Source organism: Galleria mellonella, unplaced genomic scaffold (assembly GCF_026898425.1).
Source record: "Galleria mellonella isolate WM207_F2 unplaced genomic scaffold, CSIRO_AGI_GalMel_v1 utg270, whole genome shotgun sequence".
NCBI classification, from domain to species: Eukaryota; Metazoa; Arthropoda; class Insecta; order Lepidoptera; family Pyralidae; genus Galleria; species Galleria mellonella.
This window is the reverse complement of record NW_026442062.1, coordinates 1,969,911-1,988,979: the sequence shown is the minus strand read 5'-3', so window position 1 is coordinate 1,988,979 and position 19,069 is coordinate 1,969,911. Positions and strand designations below refer to the sequence as shown.

Below are 19,069 nucleotides of genomic sequence, written 5' to 3'. Positions count from 1 at the left end.
ATAAATAAATTATATGCGACCAGCGCAATCAATAAAATTATTATTGTAACATTTATTCAATCAGAAAGACGGTTTAAGTGATACAACTTAAGTATAAAACTTGACATAAATATATACATATAATTAATTAAGTGCATTTTATTGTTGTGTAGTGCTCGTTCGATAGGCACAGAGGCACAGTCATTTTTTATTATTTAAATAGATTTACCCTAGAATAGAATTGTTATATTGCGAACACTGTAATTAAGAATAAATGCAGTTTAAATTTTATTTCTCGAAAAAAATACAGTGTTGAATTTATTTATGTTGTAATTGGGATTTAGAAAAAATCCGTTTACATTTTAAGTGTTTGTATGAAGAAATAGAAAAAATGTTCACAATACAACTAATCCATTTAAAACACCGCATCTTTACAATGATAATTTAATCGGCTTTTTAATGAAAATGTGTTGTGAATTAATTTAAGTGATTAGGAATTAGTTATCTAAGTTATTTTTTTTTATAAGAAATCAAAACATAACAATTTTAGAAAACAGCAAGTATTTATTTTACTTTTTAAATAAATCTATTTTTTTAATAAAAGTTTTATTAGAAAAATGAGGTAAAATTTTAAGCGTTTAATTAATTTGATATTATTTCAGTTATCTCTGATTTCTTATAAAACTTTTTATTTTATTTGGATTAGATTATTAGAGTGTAGTTGTATGTGTTAGGTATCTTAGGACATCACTTTCAGCAAACAATTAGACAAAAATCTACAATACTTTGTACGTACCTTAAGCGTATGGGTATTTCTGCAAGGGATTACCATAAATATAAAAATATATAATTCCAAATTAATATATTTTCAAATACATATTCTCCTATTATTTATTATAATATATATTTCAACTAATATAATTTATATTACATGTATAGGAAGATGAAACATATATTTTTATATTATGGATTGTCTCTAGCATGGTATAGAAACTCTAAATAATGCTAGCTATTAAGAATAAGCTATGTTTTAAAATATTCAAGTTAAAGCTATGAAATTCCATTAGTGAATAATATAATACAGTGTTTAAAGTAATACGTTATCATAAGTATGTATAATCATTTCAAATCCATTAGTGTGTTTGCAGTTTAGTATGTTTAACTATACAAATTTCGCTACTAATATTAAAAAAATCTACAATAAATAAAACGAGTTTACTTCTTTACAATACATTTTTATAGCAAATAAACGTTTTAGTCATTTCATGTAAAAACAATAAAACTTTCAAACTGTTAATTTTCAATGGAATTTTTTGACAAATCATAAAAATAATTGTAGTTGCAAGAATTATTTTTATCCTTTACAAATGATGATAATATTATTATATGATGATATTGATGATGATGATATTATAATTATAATAATAATATAATTGTATAACTTAAAATGGGCGGGATAAATAGTTGAACTCTGATGTTGATTCTGAATTGGTTAGATTAAGATATTTTTCCTTTAAAATGGTAATTTCAAAATGAGGTTCTGCGTTAGATTTTCAATTGGGCTAATTTAGAAGAGGAACTTCATCAAATAGACTTAGCTCTGGGAGTTTAGGGCGCTATCTCTAAATGTTTCCTTCTAACATTGGATATTTTAATGTTAGAAAGTATTAGTTTAATTGCGTAGAATATATTTAATTTACTATTACTATGAAATTAAATAAAGAATAAATTACCATTTGTAACTTTAATACTAAATAAATATATACATATAGTATATAATGTATGAGATTGGGCATTCTATTTTTCCACAGGTAATTCGTATTTATTTTTACATGAAATGACATTTATCCCTACTAAAATCTAATGACAAGCCGACCTAAGAAATTACAATGGCTATTATTTATTACGTAGGTTACATCCTATTTTCTATTAAACCCTTTAGTTTTTGGCTGCTGAAATAAGAGAAAATAGTTTTTAAAATCACTTTAAATGTTTTAAAGTATTAAACTTTTTAAAATAAACAATAAATGTAATTAATATTTTTTTATAACAAACTAAAATCCAAGTTAGTAATTTTTAGAATTTTATTACTTGTTATGTCTGTTTGTCATGATATTACATGAAAATATAATCAGCATATACGAGTAGAGACTTTTCTAATCGAATTAATTTAACGCATCAATTGTATGACGCTATGTATGTAATTTGTTAATTGGATGGTCATCTAGAATAGAAGGTAAAGGTTAATATCAATTAATCCTAAATTACGTATATTTTTTTTATTTTGACTACTACGTGAATGTAGTAACGAATATAAGCTAATATTAATATCATATACGATTAATTTCATTCAAAATTTTAGTTATTTACCATAAAAATATTTATTTTTAAAGTGCATCATAATTATTATTATTATCAGCTTATTCTGATCCACTGCAAAAAGGATGAATTAATAAAAAAGAAATACGATAAAAGTACGGATAATAAAAAGGATTTAAAAAATAATATGACTCTTGTATCAGCAGTCAAACAGTCTAACTCACCACAATCCACTCGGCATTACGTGATGACAAGTGAACGTGACATATGATTCGATTAACGTACATTGTAAAGACCTGGTGCTGCACGCCGCTGAGCCAACATGATTCGGTTGGCAACACATCTATAGCAGCACAGGTAAGCTAAACATCACTTAAACAATATTCTGCGAAACGCCCTCCTAAAGTCCTTATTAAATATCGTATATATTACAGGATTCAGCACTGAGTTCATGTAGCCGAGCCAAAATGCTATTGCAAATGCATTCGGCGGAATCACACACTGTCTGCAGGCAGCTTTTAAAATGTACAAAAAGAAAAACGGCAGCCAACACGCAATGAAACTGCCCATAATTAAGCCTAATATTAAAGTAGCACGCTTCTCTTTTTTTCTGGCTAATCGTTTCTTCTCTCTCTCAGGATCTCTCGGCTTGTGCGGCTTCGGCAATGCCGGTTCTAGCTCGGATCTGCTGGGCTGAGATTTCTCTTGTTTCCTGTCGGATTTTTTGAAGATCCTCAGCTTTAGGGGTTTGACGCCTCCGCAGCGGCTTACGACGCCGGAATCTGAGGAAGAAGGTTCTAGTTCAGATACCATGTCAGCGTCGATGGCCATGCTCGGTGCCCGGCCCCGCGTCTGTTGAAGTTGGAGCTCACCGTTCACTGATAGCGTCGAACTTCTGAGAGGACACGATGCTAACGGATTTTTTGTTACTTGCGCTGATGTTACCACCTGAGAAAGAGAAGTAGAAGGTAAGTAACTAGAATGTGTTTGAAATCTATATGTAAATAGAGATGATTCTTGAATATTGTGATTTAATTAGAATGTGAATGTGAATATGAAAAGGACTCCATTTTCCGTGCTTAGCCTCTCACTTGGCCATTGTGCGTATTAATTAGAATTTAGATAAATTTTCTATTATTAAATTTAATTAGAATTTAATAATAGAAAATTTATCACAGCCAAATTTGTGTATCAGTAATGTAGCTGTTATCGAAAATTTTACTTCGTGATAAATAATTTTTCTATTAATTTAATCAGAGAGTTAATTGAGCTAAACTAGTAAAAAAGATAATTTTACTTGTTCCTTAACGGTATGTTTCGTAAAAACGACAAAGTTTGTATAATCTGTCTTACCAATATTTTTTTCCGCTATGAAATACACTGATATGTATGGTATTAGGTACATTCGTTCTCACATTATTATGTCAGGAGAAGCACCACATAAGCTGTGAATTCTACAATATCTACAAAGAGTACCGTGGACTTTATAGATAAGTGTCCATTCGATGAACTGTCAACTTATTTGCTATTCTAAATATTATAGAAAAAGTAAATACTTTTACCTTAAGCGTATCTTTTCGTTCGTCTGGGGGAGGAGGTACGGTGTCACCCGCTTCGCTTGTCGATATGTCTGACGCTAAATCACATGTCACCGTTGGTATTTGGACTTGTGGAGTTTCTATAGTTGCTATTTGTGTTTCCCTGGAAGCAGAAAATATGAGACTTTTTCAGTAGTAGATAATTTATTAATAATATGTATTATTATAAACTTAATTTCACAAATTTTGAGCGGGTCTGCCATTTGCGAAATAATATTGTGCTATTCAGATAGAAAATTGTCAATATTCATTGATGCTACACTCATATTTATTTGTCAGGTTACAAGGTCTGCAAGAACTGCTATTAGTCTCCATTTCCATTGCATATGATATACAAGATGTCACCCATGATATTTCCAATAATTTCATATATTCCATTTCCTTGAGCATGATTCGGAAACGAGATTGAATTGAATCTAATTTGGCAATATTGTCTAGCGACTTCTTTGGTAAGAATCATATGTGTCATTTATTTTTCTAATTAATAGATTAAAATTGAGTATCAAAACGGCCACATAAAGTATTCATATTAAATAGACACATTTTTCCATACTTTTATCATTAGAAATGAACCGATAGATTTTGTTATTTACATTCAGTGAATATGAAAATGTTTCCAACTCATTGGCCTAGTAAATTACTAAGCCAATCTTCCAATACAATAGATCTGTTAAATTGCATTCAATTCTGATGTGGTTAATCCTATTTTTAACTGAATATAAAAGTAAGTTTTTATTTTGGCTCTATTATTTTACACATATTATCATGATATTTCCAATAACTTCTTTAGCACTGGATTTGATGATTTTACTTCGTTAGGACTGTTCATTTTCAAATTGGTCTCATATTATAATTTTTTTGAGAACAAAAATTTTTCATGAAATGAAATATTTTTTATCAATTTGTTTTCACTTTATAGCTGCAGTTAATTAGTATGTAACTAGATTCTTAACAAACTCAACCAAAACAAAACCTACTATGCTTTTATCTTTTCAATCGACTTCAGAAAGAAGGAATCCGATAGATTTTTTTTATATTTGTTACCTTATAACTTCGTTAATCGTAAACCGATTTGGATTATTTCTTTTCTGGAAGAATATACTTACAGATTGGCCTCAAAGAATTTTTACCAAAATCGGTTTAGTGGTTTAGTCTTTAAATCAAAATAACTAATTTTGCCACAATTGATGCCGGTTATTTTATGGAACACAATATTAATTACAGTCTGTTAGCAAATATTACTATTCTAATATTTCTTTAAATTACGTCTATATCGAAAACTTGTTTTCCTAATCTTATCTGATTTATAGACTCACTAGAAAACGCAGAATCTAAATAGTCTTTCCTTTTATGATGTGATATTTACTAATATAGGACTTCCTGAAATTTCAATGAGAATGGGAGGTAGATGTCCGAGGAGATAACTGGAACGAACAGGTAAAGCCGTACTAAGCAGCTAGTAGGTAATATCGTAAAAATTGCTGTCATATCTATTACAGCTGCCTTACATTTTTCCAAATTTCGCTGACGGTACTGGAATCCAACGTGGTATGGGGCGCGCCTACCGCCTTTTCACAGATTACTTCGTTTTATTATTGTTGATGATGTAATACCGACAGTGACGAGTTCGTCAGAAATTTTAATTTGGTGTCAAACAGATTGTAACTCACAATTACCGAGGTTTGAGTGAGGGTCTTAAACCATTAAGCAATATGACTGTTGTGAAGTGAAAATTTTAGATTTTAAATAAAAGGAGAAGCAAAAAAACTCCTTATAGGCAAAAGAGAGGTTATATATATGTAGGTAGTCATTGAGATGTTAGTATGGAGTCAATGAACGCTCAATGCGGTCTTACCTGCTCTTTAGTTACATAAACCTAGGTAATCTATAAAAGTAAAGTACTGCAGGGAGGCTTATGTTCAGCAGTAGATAATGGAAAACGAAATATTGAATTAAGTTTTATTCTAGCGAAATTGTAGGATTTTATTACGTATTACATATTATAAATAATAATGTCTGGCAGTAGTCAGAGTATTGGGCAGTTGTCCAAAGACTTATACAAAAAAATGAAATGCAATCTGCACGTATGTCCTTCGGCATAAAGCCAAGTAACTGATTAACTTGAATGGAACTAATACTGTGTTTTTCTGAAAATAACAATCTTATATAGATATATTTATACGCCTGAACAGGAATATATTTCGTATTGTATTACCTATTGGAATAGGGCTACTACTATTACACTATTATGAATTGATAGGGTAACTCTTGGCACTAGAAAAACAACAAATGTTTAGAACACATTTGCAGTGCACAAAAGCTAATAAGGCTTAACAGATAATGGATTTACCAGTTCATTAAAGCAAGAAGTAAGAAAAGCATAATAATTATTGAAATGTTCCAAATATAAATGATGATGAAACATTAAATTGAAAAATTATTAGCATTAAATGTCCATATTTCATTGAGAACAAGCATTTTGAATAAACCGTTCCAAGAGCAAGACAAAAGCTAGGGTTGGCAATAGTATCTTTATTTATACTCGTACCACATATACAGTAAAAAGTCATATTATTATGATTTTCCAGGGGTGTCACGTGGGCGTTACCAACCCGACACTTCGTCTCTAGTTCTGTTATCTTTTTTCACGAATTTGGTAGAAAGATAAAGAATAGTTATATTTGATTTGTCTTTTGTGAGGCGAATGAATATAGCCAATAAGTTGTTATATGAAGTATACAGAAGATGTTACCCATTATTGTTGGTATTGATGTGTCCAGCTGGCATGGGGTGAGTCGCAGGCATTGGCCGTGTGCCTCTGGGCGGGTTAGTAAAGCTCGTTTGTTGCTCGTTCTAGAAATTAATAGAAGTTACTAGATTTAGTATATAATTTCTTGATAATTAAATCTGATTATCTTTTTTTATTTACAAATGGTAGTATTTTATGGGACTCCGTTTACTACTATTTTCTTACTTATTCCTGCTGTAAAACAATAATATGTTATAACAAACAAATAAACATATTTTTATTAATAAATAGATAGAAAGTTAAGTTTAGGATTATTAAATAAACAGCAAATTTGGACAATATGATACCTTCATATTATGTTCAGTATGTTTCTATTATTTGAGTGTATCTACATTATGTTTTTTTTTTTTTCAATAAATTATTATAATAAATAGAGTCAATGGATGCAGGTGGCTCAGGACCGTTCCTTATTGCAATTTATGGGGGAGGCCTATGTTCAGCAGTAAACAGATAACAGCTGAGATGATAATGATAATTTTTATTATAATACATAATTGTCCCCACTTACATGTTAGATATAGAATTCAACTAACAATTGTCTTCAAAGTAAACATTGATGTCTCTGACATATACATTTTTACAATCAAATAGTATTCTGCTATAAATAGAATACTATAAATATTTATTACCATAAAGTGATAATAATGATGAAATTTCTATAAATTATAGTATATTTAAAATAACAGAATGACTGAAAACTAACTTACCGGCCTTGGTCGAGGATTTTTTCTGATGCCTCTCCTGGCCCTAGCCTTAGCTGCGAAGTATATCCTAATGTATACGAACACCATGATGCACGATGGGATGTAGAAGCTCCCCAGTGCCGAGTATATCACGTAGCCGATGTCATCGGACACCTGTTGACAAAGAGAATGTTAATTAGGAGAGGCCAAAATTAATTCGATTTCAGGTAGATACGTAATTAAAATAAACAGTATCTATACCCAGTATCTTTTTCCCTATTTATAAAATTTATAAACAGATCGCTTTCTTTTTACAAAAAACAACACAATATCAAAAAAATACTTTTTTCTTAAAAAAAAGAAACTACAATATTGGGATTGTTAATCTGACGACTATCTTCATGGTAAGTGGTAACTGTCATTTTGAGACATGAAGAAAATATACTGAATAATCAATTGAGTAAGTATAATAAGTTCAATGCCCTTTAAAAATATTGACGTTTTAAAAAATAAATGTTAGCACAAAAATTAATTATTTTCCAGCCCTAACATCAGCAGAAAATTATCATTATTTTCACGATGGAAGCCTTATATAAAGAATAAGAAGGACGCGTCCAATATTAAAGAAGGTAGGTAACAAAAATATTTAATACTTCAATACTGTTCAACGAAAGGCACAAAAGTATGGTAATCAGCAGGTAAAGATGTAATCCCTATATATTATTCACCTGCCTGAATCAATCGAGATAGAGCGATTGGAAATTTCCACTTCCTCAGCAAAATACGCTTATGTGACAAGTTATAAGCGGAGAGGGAAGTATTACTCTACTTCCCACTTCGTTCATTAAGTGTTCATTATTTCATTATAATTATTATACATATTATTTTATTCTTTTATCAATAATAAAAAAGATTGACTTTTGCTATTACTATATCAATTGCGTAATTGATATGTTATTGTTTTATTTTGTCGTCATTAGATTACCTATAAATACCGCTCCAGGAGGATGATTTAACGTCGAAGACTAAAAACTTTATTTAAAATAAAGTTCACTACTGTACTAGGTACTTTCTAGTAGCGTTAACAATGGATGGTTAGTCACGAAAACTTAACGTGATTTTTGCAAAATAACACCTAAACCTATACTAATATAATAAAATGGAGGAGTTTGTTTGAACACGCTCATCTGTGGAACTATCAATTACATTTGAAAAATTTTTGGTGCATTTGATAGCTTATTTCTTAAGGAAGGATATAGTTTATTCAACAACACGATACAACCACAGATTGATCTATAGGACACAGCTAATATAATACAAAAGAAGAAAAAAAATACTTAAAAAAATTATGACTACCTGTGATTAATAGATAAAATATTTAAAAGTATGTAAGTAATATACTATTTACTCAGGAATGATCTAGCGATCATTATTATTATTTCTGACTGTACATACATATCCAGATCTTATATAATAAATAGATAATAATGACTGTATTAGGAAATTATTTGATAAACAATTTGGGCATGTTTATTCGCTTGCGTTTATTAACTGTTCCACACAATATTTTTTATTTTGAAGGCTCTTTTACAGAATTTAATCTCAAGTCCATTGTCCGTTTTCAATGGAGCTTTGAAATATTGGCCGAGATAAGTCGTATGAAGAGTGGTGGGCATTCGAGTGCCCGATGACCGATCACATAATGAATATCAGGCCCTTTTTAGGGTTTTGTAACAAAAATTCATAATTTAAATTGATATATTTGTTTTCTGACTCATAGATAATGTGTTGTTGTGACTGGATACATTTGTTTATATAATACAATATTTATTTAAAAAATGTTTTTTAAAAAAGTACATTTTGCTTTGCAAAAAGCGACACACATACACACACACACACACACACACACACACACACACACTCACACACACTCACACACACACACACATACATACAAGCATTTGTTGTTTCGTAAATCAAATTAAAAATAATTTGAATATAGAACGTGGAATCATATTCATTTTCAATTCTTATTGACACAAAATTAATATTCGATTAATACAAGAGCAACCTTTTCGATTGCAAAAAGAATTCTGAAAATCGACTCAGAATTGCTGAGCAGTAAACAGTACAGTCAAATTAAGAAATTCCTATTTATGGAAGTCTCTTAAAAGCGATTAGTCGTTAAACTTGAACTGGAAACAGCAACACTGTTTAAATGCAATGACATTTGGTGTTGTGATAGCAATTTGATAAACTCATAGGTACGTTTTGATGATTGATACAGACAGACAGACAATATTTCTAAAAAATATTGTTTTGGCCTCTATTACTCTTATTAAGAACTGTTATATAAATTTTTCTTAAATATCTCTAGGCACACCGTTGATTAGTTAGAATTTTATTATATTATTAAGATATTACCTAGTAAGGATTCGTAAAATGAAATTTGTAGTCGTAAGATTTTTAATTGCACGTAATGATGTTTACAGAAAACTTTAAATGCAATGAATTATTGTTAAACATATTATAATTTTTATACTTAGGTATTCGTTTCAAGTATTAATAAAACCCGTTAAAATATTCAAACAATCACATCCAATCATTATTTTCATAATAACTTTTAATAAAGTGTAAGTTACAGTGAATGACGTCACGCCACTGTAATCATTTGTCTTCTGTCAAAATGTAAGCCAAAATAAAGTCTTTAATATTGCTGAATTTGCACATGTTTTCTTCTATGTGACGTTTTGCTTGACGCTGTTCATGCAAGCGTTTTAATGTGAAGCTCATTTTCATTAAGTATTATTGGAAATTGGTATATGAGTTATATGTATGATTATTTTGGAAATAATAGATACGAATCTATGATGATCTAAATGGCTCAATTGCATTTGTTTTTGAAGTTCCCACTCCATCTTTTCGGTGGGGAAAAAACTTGGAGTTAAATCTTGATAATACCGCTATGCAAAATTCACTGCCATCACAAACACCCTATTCAGTAGAGAAACCAATCTCATCTTCAGATTCAATTTCAAGAGCACCGTTACGTTTTGTTGGACAACTTTAATAGACGACGATTGGGGCGGTCCCAGGTCGGAAAAAATGGAAGATTCCGTCTTGAACGGCCTGTGAATGGCACTCAATGTGCCGAGACAAAGAGCGTCAGGTAGAGCGCGATGGAAAACACATGGACATAAATTATGATCGTACACGCAACTTTTATATACATACTTTCGAAACAGCAAAAATGTCCATATGTTTTTGCATTTGATTGATATACTTTTATTTGAGAGTCTATGCATATTATAGAAGTTTTTCTGACTAATAATAGTTTTTCCTTACTTTCATGCCCACTTTACTTTTTTTTATCGATATTACACATGTTGTTAAAGTAATAATATTCCTTACAGCACCAAATAAAAAAAAAATACGAGTGACGAATTCGAAGCATTGGGTTTGAATATGCATCAGTCTTAAGAGATGTTATGCGTATTGTGTTAGATATTATACTGGATGAGTGGAAAATACACAAAATATATGACTTCAAAAACGCAGCGTTTTTTCCCACAAAAGGTCGTCTTGAGTCACATTTCTACCGAAAGCCTTGGAGTGTACAAAACATTTTTTTTCAGAGTGGTTAATTAAAAAAACTAATGAAAAACCTCCTGAGGTTTATCTTGTTGCGATTTTATAGAATATTTGCGTCTTAGATTAAGCCGCACTAATTAAAAACAGGGTAAATGGCTCTCATCGCTTGAAGGAGGATAATTCGATAAAATAAAATGCTCGACTTATCTGCTTCTCAAGTGAATGAAATTATCTGGTGGAGAAAAAAATAGGATGTGGTTTTTTATTCATTTGCATATCAGATTGAGAAATCTTTATATTTATACAGGACTACAGGAGACCTCTGATGAGATTTTTATTAAATTTTACAATTTTGTATAAAGGTCAACTGTCAACATAATAAAAAAGATAAAAGTTAAGGTATATAAAGGACTTAACCTAAATATTCAGATATAAAAGACACGGAAAACTTTGAAACAAAAAGAATAGTTATAGTATCTGTGGTTATAGGTTACTTTATGGTTACAATTTTATTAAGAGATTGATACAGTATTTGACATATAAGATTTCATTTCTATGTATTATGTTAGTAGGATGTGAGTAACTTCCGAGGAAATTTTTCATTTCTTGGGATTAGAAGTTTAGAATTCTTGACAAGAAATTAACTTATATAGGCTATTCCCGTGCAAAGGCTTAATAAAATCTGGTGAATTTTGCTTTATGTAAGCACGAATAGATGAATATAACACCGCTGTGAGTATAAAGCAATTTACAAAAAAAAAAATCATTCATGCGCAGAGATCTATAAAGAACAAAAATCTACACTCCTATTTTTATCAAATGTTTCTTGACCATTGCGTTTTTTGACAATGGATGTGATATTATCTGATCCTGTAATCTTATGACGCTGTCATAAAAGTGACCGAGTTTTTATGGAGATTATAAATTTATGACATGAAATTTATTTTAACAATATGAATCTAAAATTGCATGCGTCTGGTTATACGGGGAAGTACTTAATATTTTAAGTTTTTTTTTTTTTATTACAGAAAGTATACATGTACGAGTAGATTTTTTTTATACAACTTAGAATGGCTAACAAGCTGACAGCTCACCTGATGGAAAGTGGTAACCGTCGCCTATAGACATGAGCAGTACCATGGACACAACAAAGTATATTGTTTCGCCCATGATACCCCCCATGCGTTGTCATTCTTGAGGACTCAGGTGTTATTCTTTTGTACCCTGTAAATTTACGCCATATCCCACCCTTCAAACCGAAACTCAGCCATGCAAATATAAACTGCTTTACGGTTGAAATACGAATGGGACAGAGGTACCCAAGCAAACGAATTGTTATCTTTATTGACTTGACTAATCTTATGGTGCATTGTTAAGAATTGTAGCTTGATAAATTTGGCAACAAGCCTGGCAAAATTTAAAGAAAAAGTATTGTTGGAATTTTCGAGAATTCCAAAAAACGCTGATTAAGTATGCAGAGCGCTATACTATTGGTCGGCTCAAGGCGGTGGATAGGTAAACCGGATCTTAAGGTAAGTTCGAATGAACTAGAAGTTCAGGGAACCCTAAAAGCAGAGCCGAATTCTGCCAGTTACAAAGATTCAGGTCAATGGTCTTCACCTTCATTATTCTATTGTGTTCATAATTTCCATACAGTTTTCGTATCGTAACACGTAATATAATCCACTACTAACCGTTGCCGGATGATTAGTTTCAATTTCTATAATCTCATTTCACGAACGGTTAACATGCATAAAACTTAACTAAGCTGTTGAAACAGATTTGCTGAATTAGATTTCAGTCAAATTTCTTTGCAGAATGATTGTTAAAAGAAATAGTTGATTATTTAGTAGTGTATTCTTTTATAAGGGGGATTATTAATGAAATAGTTTTGAATTCCGCGTGGGAACACAAATGGAAATAAAATATAAATGTATAGTAAATTTATTAGAATAAAAATTATGACACGTTTATTTGTTATATTCTTTGGGCGTTTATCACTTCAGTTGGGTTCTTTTATTTACCACTACAGTGCTGTATAAGAATCTCACATCAAACGTGAAAATCCGCAACCATTTGCGGATACTGTTATCCAAAAGGTAAAACGTTAGGAGTACGGTACAACAACAAAAAGACGCCATTACTTGTTATTGTACGATTGAAATAAAGGTACGAAATGTTGCGGCTCACTCTAGCGTATAGAATGATCGGTTGAATAATGGTTTTAATGGGACATTTACTTTAAAGATACTATACAGATATAATTTCATTTGCAATAATTTTAGCTCATTGTACTCATATTAATTTCACTTTATATTTCACAATATAGTTACATTTCGAATCTACTACGAATAATTTAGTCTGTCGTATTGTAGCTCTGTAGATACCATATATTAGATATATAATAGCTACTACTATACATATATATATACTATGGCCGGACAATCCGTTAATTTGCTGCTGCATCTATAAAGCGAAATGGACTGGGTAATATTCATGTCTTCATGTCTATTCCTGGATAATATCACTAGTTATATACGTCTTTGAGTTTACTTACTCGGTCCTTTGTTAACTTATTCAGTTAATGGCATGTTCTATCTTATTTCTGAATTTAAATTAATGGTCTGTTGGCATGTTCTATCTTATTTCTGAATTTAAATTAATGGTCTGTAATACGAGGGTCAAACGGAAAGTCCTTAGAAAATCGAAAACTGTATAAATTAGCAAGTTTTAACCATTATTTTATCTTTTCAAAATAGTGTCCATTCACGTCAATACATCGCTGCATCCGATAGAACCACTGAGAAAAGCACTTTGCCCACTCGTCCTTAGGGATCTTCGACGACCTTCTGAAACGTAGCAACAGCTTCCTCGGCGTTCATAAAACGTTTTCCTCGAAGTTTTTCTTTTATTTTTCGGAATAAATAAAAATCACAAGGTGCGAGGTTGTGGCTATAAGTCGGATGACCCAGTAGTTCTACATCTGAGGTCGCCAAATAATCGATCGTTTGCCTGGCGGTGTGCGACGAAGCATTGTCTTGGTGAAGGAGGATCCTACTGGGAGGTCGTTTCTCACGCACTTTTTCCAAAACACGTGGCAAACAATTGTTACTGTACCACTCTGCAGTAACTGTTTTTCGATTCTCTAAAACAATTGTCGTGTAATGACCTATCCTTCCAAATAACGAGGCCATCATCTTTTTTCGACCTCTCTTCACTTTAGTTGGCCACTCCTCGGAAGGAAACACCTACTGAGCTGACTGTCTTTTAGTTTCGGAATCATAACAATAAATCCAGCTTTCGTCTCTTGTAACTATGTCAAACACAGAATTTGAGTCACCTCCGTTAAATCTTTCATGCATTTCACGGTACTAATCAACACGACGGAGTTTTTGAGCCTCGGTCAAATTATGAGGTATCCACCGGGCACAAAGCTTCCTGACCGCCAAATGTTCATGGAGGATTTTGTGCACTTGACTCATACCAATCAATAAGCTTGCCCGGATCTGCTGATAGGTCACTCTTTTGTCAGCCTCTATCATACGCCGCACAACACTGATGTTATCTTCAGTCGTCGCCGTAGAAGGTCGTCCATCGCACATCATCGGTGAGATTAGTGCGACCACGTTTAAACTCATTAAACCAGTTGTAAACAGTGGCACGAGATGGGGTTTCATCGTGAAAGACCAATCGTAGTCTATCATAACTTTCTTGTTGACTTAGATGATATTGAAAGTTATAAAAAATCATCGCACGAACTTAACATGAAAATTTTTTCGTGTTAAGTTCATGATAACGTTACACAGACTATTTTCAATTTGCCGCCAAACCGTAAAACAAATGACAAAAGAATAAATTATATACTCAGTATTATTCGTAAAGAGTTCCATTTTAAATTTTTTTTATTTTTTTTTATTATATTGTTTTCAAGTAGCCAGTTCTAAAAATTTTCAGTGTAGCCGTCGTAATATTATACGAAAATAATTAAAAAATTTAAAAATTTACCTTCCAATAACTTGATCCCATATGATTGTGATTTCTTTTACACCACTATATGAATACCATCAGTCGGGTTTTAGTCTGTTAATACATGCAAATTTACATTTTTCACATGCAGCGTTTTGAATTTAAAATTGTTTATATAATTGTTATACATAATAGAAAAATTATCGTTAAAAGTTAAGAGATCTAAAGTTAAGATTATTTTTGTATAAAATTATAAATTTTTATATATTATATATGATGTTTGTAATCTGTATTTCTATAATTTTTAGTTTAGTATATATTTGTTATTCGTATAACATAATCTGTAAATGATACTAGATAATGGTTCTGTTTATAGCCGTCTTCTTATTTAAGGTTTTGTAAAAAAGAAAACAAATAAAAAGATTAGTAACATAATACAGAGCTGTTTTAATACAAATAAACGATGTAAGTTATTGGTAGGAAGTGTTATTTTTCGAAAATCGTGAAATTAATAATATTCTTGCACGCGTGTTCTTCGAAATCCGACTGTAAGTCTGAAATCAGAATTTTATTTCCCCTTAACTCATTCTTTATTTACTTGTAATCGCAATAATCATTTCGTAGTCCCTGAATATATTTCTTCGGCTTCGACACCAAAAATTGCGACACCAACGACCTTCACGCCTAAATTTTTAATCTTTACCTCCATTAAAATGTATGTACCGACAGCAAAAAGGACAGATGAAATTCTGTGAGCGTTAATTAAACTGTGAATAGATTCCCGCGGGACAAAGAAGAATTGTTACAGAATGATGCTTTTTGTTGGGTATTGCTCTAAACTTGATATTGATTTATTTTACGATCTATTGTAGTAGATAGTATAGTGCCTATAAATTACTAGGGGGAGATTTGGTTTAAAAGTCTTTTGCTTGTATCTCGGTTCCAGCCGGATTTTTGTTGTCAACTAACTGAGCTCGTATGCCTATGTTTCATTATTCAAGAAGTACATAGATGTTATATTGTATTTTATAATATCTGTGGTTCTGTTCATAGCCGCCTTCTTATTTAAGGTATCAGTTTTGTAAAAAAGAAAATAAATAAAAAGAATATCTGTAGTCTGCATTCTATTAATATTTCTCGGACTGTATAGTTTATTAGAGGTGTTTACCATAATTGGAAATTAGATTGGCTAATTCGAATTTTAAATTAATTCGTGTATTTTATTATTTTGGCCAAAAAATACTTGAATACACGATGCTTCTTGTTTGTGCATCTAAACTTTAATAGAGAAACACGTAATTGATATCACAGCATTAGTATCGTCAATAAAAAAAGTTACGGAATAGAATAGCCGTTTCTCTTTTCAAAGGAAGCTCTTTGTCTCAAGTGGTACAGATAGGAAAAAGTGTTCCCTTTTTCTTGTTGAAGTTAAACGGCTGAATGCTATTGTTCTTTGGCTATTTCCTAAATACGAGTACAATATATATTCAAGCGCTATTTATACTTAACTACAAAAGAGTTGTTCTTCGCACCTATCTTAATATGTAGGTATTATTTCGATATCTTTGTTTTTGTCTTGACAGTTTAAGTGTCGACTTGTCAACATTTTACCAAGCATATTGGAATTAACACGGTAGGTGGCGAGTCTGCGCCGTGTCTTGCATTAATTGGGTTTTGCAACGGTGTTTATTACGTCCAGATAGGTCGTTAGAAATATAAATTGACAAAAAGCTTAGCTGTCTTGCTAGCGAGATTTAGTTACTGAGGTTTGTTAAATCGACTTTAAAGGAGACTTTTTCATGTTATTGCCAATTTTATATCGATTTTGATAAATTATATTAACAATCAATACAGTTTTTTTTACTCACGTATTATTCCCGTATTAATTTTGCCACAATTGAAGTAATTATTTGTGGGACATCTTAAATTATTTAATCAATAAATCACTAAACCCAAGTGGTTATGTAATTAGTTCTTTCTACTTAAATTTTCCAATTTTATTTTTATTAAAATTAAGTTCATTGTACGAATACATGAATAATAAATATTACTATAGATTTATATTATGAATATTAGGAATAATTTTGATATTATGGGAATGAATTCTCATTTACATTTATTAAAAATTTATTCGATATACAATTAGCTATTATATGTATATTAACGAAGTCATATTTATAATATATCTCCAAACTTAAAGAGATTTCTTTAAATATTTTTTTTTTAAATAATAGGCACATAGAATAATTGCAAAGAATAACGTCTAAGGGTTATTACTGATTTAAAAAGATTCTCCTATTTCAGTTGGCAAGTAACCTTTCTTTGATATGTATTTAGGTCAGGCGGAAACAAACAAACGTGGGACAGTAAAACTTCTTTGTTTTTTACATAGGACGTGTCTGCACACGGAAGACAAGTCGCGTGAATGGGCCACTTGATTTTGTATTCCCAATAGTGTTAGTTAAACAGGAGTGACTCGAACAGGTCGTTTGTTGTGTGTAGTTAGGGGAACGTTCGTGGAACGAACGTGGGAAAATAAATGGCTGAAATGATGATAGAAAATGTTGTATTTGATATAACGTAACGTTTAAAAAAGACGCAGGCTAAAACTTCATCTACATGATCGGGCAATATTTCACTCCATTGATGGAAAACATATTTTTTATTTATATAAATTTACAAAATTACTCGTGTTAATAAGAATGAGATATTGGATGAAATATAGGTATTAATCGTTCTTTATTATCTGTATGAGATATCTTAAATATATTTATAAAATACTAGTTATGCCTATGTTTTTTTACTTTCATTTTTAAATATTTATTAATAAGAATAAAATGAAGTTTATTTAATTTTCCATGCCAAATATTATATGTTTTCTGATCACAACGATTAGCTGCATCTTAAACAATTCTAGTAACCGAACTTATGCGATTAATCGTGGGTGTATGTTTAAACTTTATGTACTGAAGTCGTACTACGAGCCAAAATAATTTGCGTATCTTAATAGTAGACAAAAATATGCATGGATATTTGTATAGTGCTGTGAGTTTAAACAGTAGTAGCACTTTAAATGTACCTCTTTTACAGGCTATAAAATAACTAGTAAAGTTATAAGTACTTGTACTAAAGTGCGAAATGTTTCTCGTTTTAATAGCCCACACATGGGATCTTATTTTATTTATCGATAAGTAGGTAAAATTAACTAAAACTTAAAAATTTTGGAATCTATTAATATTACTGCTTCCTTGTTACATGACTTATCATCTGACATTCGAATTGATGATCTACTGACTATTCTCTGCTATAATATTGAAATAGCCATGGCTCATGGTTAATCTTTCTTCTTAGCCAAGTATTTAGCACACACCCATTTAATACGACTTGTGATTACGATTTATGACTGTGTATAAGTAGATTTACTTCAGGAAAAAAAACCAGTAATTTCAAATATTACTATTTAGAATACGAAATATGCAGAATAATTTGCAACAAGCAGCATTTGACTTTACATCTATAGTAAAATGGCAACATTAAGTACCACAAAATTTATTTAATTAACTCAGTCTTTTTCGAAGTCAAACCTTAATATATAAACAAAAACTCAGACGAATTGAGAATTTCCTCCCTTTGGAAATTGCATAATAAATAAAGAGCGGAAACAAAAAAAAAATCTTATTAGATTACCGCACAGGGTTTACACGGTATTAAATTAGCATGCATTGTATACACAAACCTTCTATAAAAAAATATTCAAATGACAGTAAAACCCGCATCAAAATCAGTATGGTAGAAGTAAGCGGAGAAACAGATAGAAGCAGTAGTGGCTTTTTATACTACTAAATTATTCAAGACTAGCTATTTCCCGTGGGTTTGTCCATGTGAATTTGTATGTAAAGTACCTTATGTGTTAGGTTGGACGTATTCGTTAGTTAGACCTATGCGTGTATCAAATTTCATTCATATCCGTTCAGCTAAATCATAGTCCGTTAAATATCACATTTATTATATTAATAGGATAATTATAAAACTTTTCACTAATATTTACATATATAATTAATTTAAAGACGAAATATATTAGTGAAACATATTTCTATCTTTTAAATAACATATACTTATAAGTA

General features: G+C 30.8%; 1 protein-coding gene across 1 annotated transcript; it reads right to left on the bottom strand.

Moving 5' to 3' along the window:
* Window positions 1-717: 717 nt before the first annotated feature.
* On the bottom strand, window positions 718-14,656 carry LOC113514481 (alpha-2B adrenergic receptor). Its single transcript, XM_052895277.1, has 6 exons — window positions 14,464-14,656; window positions 13,826-14,124; window positions 7,413-7,562; window positions 6,649-6,749; window positions 3,861-3,999; window positions 718-3,246 (listed from the first exon to the last, which is right to left on the bottom strand). Exons 1-6 carry the CDS (start codon window positions 14,654-14,656, stop codon window positions 2,668-2,670), a joined length of 1,461 nt encoding a protein of 486 aa, XP_052751237.1. The 3' UTR covers window positions 718-2,667.
* Between the last annotated feature and the right edge of the window lie 4,413 nt (window positions 14,657-19,069).